Source organism: Gallinula chloropus (assembly GCF_964237585.1).
Source record: "Gallinula chloropus genome assembly, chromosome: 2".
Lineage (NCBI taxonomy): Eukaryota > Metazoa > Chordata > Aves > Gruiformes > Rallidae > Gallinula > Gallinula chloropus.
In genome coordinates this window covers 2458967-2466175 of record NC_140086.1, presented here as the reverse complement: position 1 = coordinate 2466175, position 7209 = coordinate 2458967, and the positions used below count along the sequence as shown (strand labels likewise).

General features: G+C 46.2%; 1 protein-coding gene across 1 annotated transcript; it reads left to right on the top strand.

Moving 5' to 3' along the window:
- Window positions 1–298: 298 nt before the first annotated feature.
- Window positions 299–4783, top strand: PSCA (prostate stem cell antigen; the record flags this gene model as incomplete). The annotated part of the gene is made up of 3 exons (XM_084260344.1): window positions 299–350; window positions 2270–2377; window positions 4572–4783. The coding sequence occupies 3 exons, from the start codon at window positions 299–301 to the stop codon at window positions 4781–4783; spliced, it is 372 nt and encodes a 123-aa protein (XP_084116470.1).
- Between the last annotated feature and the right edge of the window lie 2426 nt (window positions 4784–7209).

Genomic DNA, 7209 nt, shown 5'->3' with positions numbered 1-7209 from the left:
AAGAATTTGGGTTTTTTTCCACTCCTGTGAATATTTTGCCCAAGGGTAGGAGGAAAGGCGGGGGCCTAGTGGTGGAGAAGAGCTGCTGGTAGCTTCAAGAGTCACAGTCATAGAGGAGAGGCACCCAAAGAAAATATCATCATCACAAACCAACCACTCCCTTGGTCCACCGAGCTGCCTCGCGCAGGTGCCTTCACAGGGTAACCTTCTGGGCATGCCCAATTGATGCCCTGCCAGGGGATATAAACCATCTCACAAGGGCACAACCCATACTCAGCTCGAGAGAGTCTATCCCAAAATGAAGTTTTTCCTTGTCCTCCTGGTGGGAGCAGTCCTGTGCTTGGACTCAGGTAAGGCAGCACAATGAGTCTACCGCGCGTCCCCTCCAGCAGATCTTCAGCTAGGCAAAAAGGACTCGTGATGGGGTTTGGTAGTGAGGGAAGGGATGCTGACACAGTTGTCATATGAAGACATTTGCTTTTTTTGATGGGATATCCCGAGTTTTGAGTGAAAAAAAAAATGCATAGACCCTGATGGTGTCATCCTAGTGTGGGGTAGGGCAGCTTCCAGGGAAAATAAACCTTATGCAACACTGGATTTCATTGAAATCAAATTTATTTCAGTCAGACCATCTAGGTTCTTTTGTGTCTGTGAGGTTTTTTAAAAGAGGTTGGAAAGATTATTTTTCTTCTTCCCAGACTATCAAAATTGCAACATTTCAGCAAAGGTAAGGTGTTTTCTAATTCATTCTCTGACTCAGTTTCAAAAGTGGCCTCTGGTAATTACACAGATAGTCAGAATTTTAATATGAGAGAAAAAAGCATCATGCCATGGTGAATTATTTTCCAAACAGGATGGGTGGGATTTGGATAATGTCATTTCATTTTTTTGGCCTGACTGGGGAAAAAAATAATCATTTTAAACCAGCTTTTCCCTATTACTGGAGAGGGGAAGAAGCAGACCTGAGAACAAACATTCCTCAATCAGCAGAGGATGCTTAAAGAACAGACTGAGAAAGGTCTTCCACAGTCCTGGCCAGACTCCTCTGCCAGCTACCACCAGGGCGCTCTGAAATTTGACTTTCATTGCATTAAAAGTCAGATAAATTTGAGAGCTGAGTGCAGAACTACAGACAAACTGGGGTTTGGCTCCTTGCCTCCATGACTGCAACAGTAATTTATGCCAGAATGACTTAGACAGAGGGAAACCAAGTGTCTCAAATCACTTCTTGCTCCAGCGCTGAGTAATACTTGATTCTAAAAAGGGCTTTTCTGTGTCCTAAAATAGTATTTGAGACACTAAGGTATTGACTTGAGAGATTCCTGATATAAGCCTGGTGGTCATGGGGTTAAAGTGTATATATATGTATTAACACACAAACTTCCAGGTCTGTGAGGCTGCAGTGATGCCCTGGGGCACAGGCAGGTAATAGGAAGAGGTAATTGCACCATGTTCTCACTTCTCTGGGGACTATTTTTCATCAGGAATAGACACTTGTAAGCTGTAATGCTTTTTCTGTCTTGTCTTGATGCACATAACAGCAGAGCAGATGTTAACAACACTGGCTTTCAGCCCCTTGGGGGAGGATGTCCATGAGGGGGTGGAAACATGTGGTGACCTGGTTTACCCAGTGTGTTCACACTTTGCTTTCTAAGAGGGGGTGATGGAAAGTATGTGTCACGAGTTGGCCAAGCTGAGACAACAGACCTTGCAAATTGCCTCCTCCCTCCCTCACCCACTCTCCCTTCTGGCCTTTCCCTCTTTCATCCAATTCTGGCAATGCCTCAGCAAAGGGTCACAAGCCCACCTGGTAAAACACTAATGTCTGTAGAGGTAGACAAATAATATCAACCTGTCCTTCTTGGGACTTCATCCCTTCATCCCAGCTCAGGCAGTGGGAATATCACAAAAAGCCTGTTCCAGACAGGAACTGAGTTGGGCATCCCAAAGGGAGATGAAGAAGCATTTGGGAAGCACTTGACATTGACTTATGAGACTAACCCATGAGATCAGCTATCCTGCTAGTCTCTTTTTGCTCCCTCACTGAACTGACTACCTCTAAAACATCTTCAGCACCTACAAAACTTGACTGTCCCCTCAGGCAAGTGTACTGTTCTCCACTGAAGAAGGGGAAAAAACCCATTTTCCCAATAACAGGGGTGCTGTCTCCCTTTGAGGACACATGGGGATGGCCCCATCTCCCAGTGCAAGCACTGTTAGGTTCCCTGAAGAGCTTCACTGTCTTATAACCTCTCTTGTTCCCTTGCAGGTTCTTCTTTGCAGTGCTACAGCTGCAAGTCGCAGCTCAGCAACTCCAAATGTCAGACCAAAGAGACCTGCAAGAACAATAATGAAGTGTGCAAGACAGATGTGATCAGTAAGCAAAGTGGTGGTGGGCAAAACTGAGGGACTTGGGACTTTATATCCTACAAAAGACTGAGTGTGGTGGGGTGTTGTCAATACTTATAAACACTTGAGGGGAGGGAGTCAGGAGGATGGGATCAGTCTTTTTTCAGTGGTACCCAGTAACAAGAGAAGAGGCAATGGGAAAAATCTTGAGTATAGAATGTTACATCTAAATATGAGGAGGAACATTTTCACTGTGAGGGTGGCAGAGCCCTGGGACAGGCTGCCCAGAGAGGTTGTGGAGTGTCCATCTCTGGAGATATTCAAAACCCTCCTCGAAACAGTCATGTGCAGCCTCCTCAAGGTGGTCCTGTTCTGGCAGGGGGATTGGACTAGATGATTTGCAACCCTTCCAACCCCTGTCATTGGGTGGTTCTGTAATATATTAGTTGTGACATTGGAACCAAGCATGGTCCCAGCTTCAGGTGTCCAAGCCAGCCTCACCTACTCTAGATACGCAAACTAGTATGGGCCAGAAAAGCTCTGTGTGCACTAGGAAAAATCCATATGTGGAGAAAAGGAGTTAAAAAGCTTTCAGATTAGTTTCTTGTTGCATGGAAATAACAAGAAAAATGTTTATATCTCTGTGATAGCTGGCCCTTTGGTAGAGCTGCTGGCCATCACCAAGCTGTCTACCCATACTGGCCACAAGACTGTGATTACAAAGTCATATTAATACGTGCATGCTCTACCCCATAAGTTCCTCAGTTTGCCAATAGATCAGGCTAAAAAATGTGCAGGATGGCCAGTACAGAGTCAGAGCCTGCAACATATCTCATGAGGGTACATCTGCATTTGACATTACAAACACCTACCAGGTCTTTCACCTGTAAAAATGAGGTTTGTTTCTCTTTCATAACACCAAGGTTTATTTGCTTACAAGGGCAACAGATTTACAGCTTTGAAAAGTTTGGAACTTTGTGGATGAGAATATGAAGGGCTGAATCTGGTGAAACCTGGTCATGAAAACAGGAGAAGCATTCAATGACAGAGCTTACTTTAGGTGAATTTAATGAAAAAGACAGAATTTCACATAGACCCATGTACAGCCAGCTCTGAATGCAGCCACCTGTGTGTCCCTGGATAAACTCCTTTAAGAGATTTTTATTCAATTGTCCCACTCTAGATCTGGCTTCCCCTGTCCAGGTCTGTGGTGACAGCTCAATTGCTCTTAGACCTGTGGTACAAAATCCATCACTTGCATGTTCAAACTCATCTCTGTCAGGCAGGAAATGTAATACCTCCAGTAGGGACTGCCCTCATTGGAAATGTGCAGACCCATAGCCATGGATTCACATGTGGGAGAGCCAACATACTGTATAACCCACCAGCCCTATAGGTTAAATTCTACTATATCAAAGACTTGGTACCAAGAATAGACCATGCAAGATCAGGATACCTCACGTTGAGTGTAAACTGCCAGTAACCAGCAGATACCAAGTATCAACTAGACACAGAAAAATAGGCTGTGCCTCTCAGGAAGAAATTAAACAGCAACTCTGTCATCTTTGAAATGGGGTTCGCTGTGTTTCTGGGTGTTGAAAGGCTTTGTGCAATGAAGTTGTATGGGATAAGAGCAAGATTACAGAATCACAGAATCACAGAATCATAGGGGTTGGAAGGGACCTCCAGAGATCATCAGGTCCAACCCCCCTGCCAAAGCAGGGTCCCTAGGACAGGTCACACAGGGAGACATCCAGATGGGGCTGGAATCTCTCCAGAGAAGGAGACTCCACACCCCCCTGGGCAGCCTGTCCCAGGGCTCCCTCACCCTCACTGGGAAAAAGTTCTTCCCCACATGCTTGCTCCTCATCCATTAGTAGCTTCGACACCTTAACAGAGGTGTTAATGGCTAATTTCATCATTAATTAAATTATTAGAATTTCTATACTTGGTTTAGAAACCCCAGAGAATGGTGTGGTGGAGGAGACTGCCTTAAGCACTTGGGGATTGAAACCCTTCCCCCCAGGCTGACAAAACGATACCCCCCAAATTATAACTTACTACAGCAAATAAATTCAGCTGTTTGGAAACAATCTCTTTTTGCTTGCTTGTATTTTCCAAGAAGTGAGCTCAGATAAGAACAACATCTCATTATTCAGTTCCATGAGGTTTGGCTTGGTTTCCTTTGAGTCCTTGTAGTAATGGTTCTGCTTTCTTTCCAGGGATTGTAGGGCTCTTCAACATCATCAGCAAGGGCTGTGACTCATCATGTGACCCATCCTATCAAGACTTCAGCGTGGGCAGAAGGAATATCTCCTGCTGCAGCAGCGATTTCTGCAATATAAACGCAGCCAGCGGTGTGAGATACAGCTATGGGGTGGCAGCAGGGATAGCAGCCAGCGTGCTCTGGCCCTTCCTGAACAACAGACTGTGAGGATCAAAGAGGACTTCCACGATCACAACAAGTCTTGGAGAACCCCTCTTATGACAGGAATTGTAACCAAGAGCAAGGTGGTGTGTTGGGCACACAGCATTGTTGGAGCTGATGGCAGATCTTTGCTATATGATAGCTTACTCATTCCTGCTGTTGTATTGTAGTGCTACCAGATAAGGAAATATGTGTGCATGCTATCTGCATAACCCCTAAAATATACTTATTTCTGAATCAAGTACGTGTTTCTTACCTTTCTATTACTCAGTCATGTGTTTCTGCCCCCAGCAGCAGCTGCAGGTGGGTCTATTGCATGCCTGGCCAATGTTCAGTCTTGATCGTTGCTGTGCAGTGATGAAACCTGCCACGAGATGCCATGGCAGAGCAGAATAGAGGTGGCATCTGTACCTCCAAAACTCGAGGGGCTCTGACTTATGACACACTCTGGAGAGCACATACCCCAAGAAAACCTGTGCAGAGCTGGCACACCTGAAAGGGAACTAGCTTGTGACCTAAAGACCCTGAGACCCTGAACTTGCTTAGCTACCATACAAGACAAAAGGAGTGCTTACCTTCACTGCTACAGGTGCATACAGCCATTCATACACCTTTCCCATAGCTGTAGCATCCTTAGGATGGTGGGCAGGACTGCCCATTCATGTACCTGGAGCACCATGGTGGGCAACAACCACTGGAGTGAAATGGAAAGGGTGTCCCCATGGTTTTCTGGTCAATCAGTGCAATTCTGGGATTGTTATTCTCTATCTTGGTCATAGTAGTATCCCCTGAAGGTCCTCATTTCCCACAGGCAAGTTCTCAAGCTTTCTTCTCCAAGTTCCTCCTGACTCCATTCCCTATACCATAACCTGGGAAACAGGCCCTGATAAAAGGCTGAAAAGGTGTTTATCTTAAAGGTCCTTTGGGGTTGCCTAGTTGACCAGGGAGAGTAGAGAAAATGAAAATCAGAGCTTGCATTTTTCCCTCTGGGGGAAATGATCCTCCTCTTCATCATGGAGGTGAGTCCACACCATGTTTTGACCACCCTTACTGGTGTAATGAATGTAACAGTCATGCAAGATTCAAATATATGGAAAACCATTTCAAACCCTCTCTGTTGCTGACAACAGGGAGGTGTCTGCCTGTAAGAAAGACTCTAGTTGTAACATTTCTCTTACACAGTTGCAGACCTTCCATATCATCATGGATTATACATTATATACTTTGCCTTCTCCAGGTAGTTTATTTTATGGACATAAACTTGAGTGTTCCCACGCTGTACTGGGAGATCCTGTGCAGCGTTTGGCAAAGGCAGCAGGGAAACTACCACACAAAGCTGCCTGAAATGAACTTACACATAAGACCTCTTATAAGCTTCTTGAGAGTAGCCCTGCTGAGAAGGACTTGGGGATTGTGGTGGATGAGAAGCTTGACATGAGCCAGCAGTGGCTCTTGTAGCTCGTAGGGCCAATGGGATCCTGGGCTCCATCAGGAGAGGAGTGGCCAGCAGGGACAGGGAGGGGATTGTCCCTCTCTACTCTGCCCTCAGGAGGCCCCAGCTGGAGTCCTGTGTCCAGATCTGGGGCCCTCAATACAAGAAAGATGGGGAACTGTTGGAGAGGGTTCAGAGGAGCCACAAGGATGATCAGAGGGCTGGAGCACCTGCCCTACAAAGAGAGGCTGAGGGAACTGGGTTTGTTCAGCCTGGAGAAGAGAAGGCTGTGGGGGGACCTCATTGCAGCCTTCCAGTACCTGAAGGGAGCTTATAAGCAGGAGGGGATTTGACTTTTTAAAAGAGCAGATAATGGCAGGACAAGGGGGAATGCACTAAAGCTAAAGGAGGGGAGGGTGAGATGAGATATTAGGGGGAAGTTCTTTACAGAGAGAGTGGTGAGGGGCTGGAACAGGCTGCCCAGAGAGGTAGTGGATTCCCCATCCCTGGAGGTGTTCAAGGCCAGTTTGGATGGGGCCCTGGGCAGCCTTGTGTAGCTCCAGGCCTGGAGGTTGGTGTCCCTGCTTGTGGCAGGGGAGTTGGAGCTCTATGATCCTTGGGGTCCCTTCCAACCCAGACCATTCTATGATTCTATGATTCTATGACCTCCAAGCAACATGCATGTTGAAGAGATCTGAAAAACAAGGTGGTAAATATTCTGGAGAAGGCAGTGTGTCACATGTGCCTCCTCCCAAGATAAGCCAGAAGAAGATAAGACTGGTATTAGTAGAGTGTAGAGATGGGACTGGGAGACCGCCCATGTGGCAGACACAAGTCAGGCCAGACCCATGAAGTCAAGGAGCTGTGATGTCAAAATATCAGTGGGTGGGGAACTGGAAGGGAAAGGAAATTGGCTAGGAATTTCTTTTTTCCTCTCTCATACCCCAATAACTATTGAAGCTGCAAAGGATGATTGGAGGCTGAAATAATAATGAAGCAT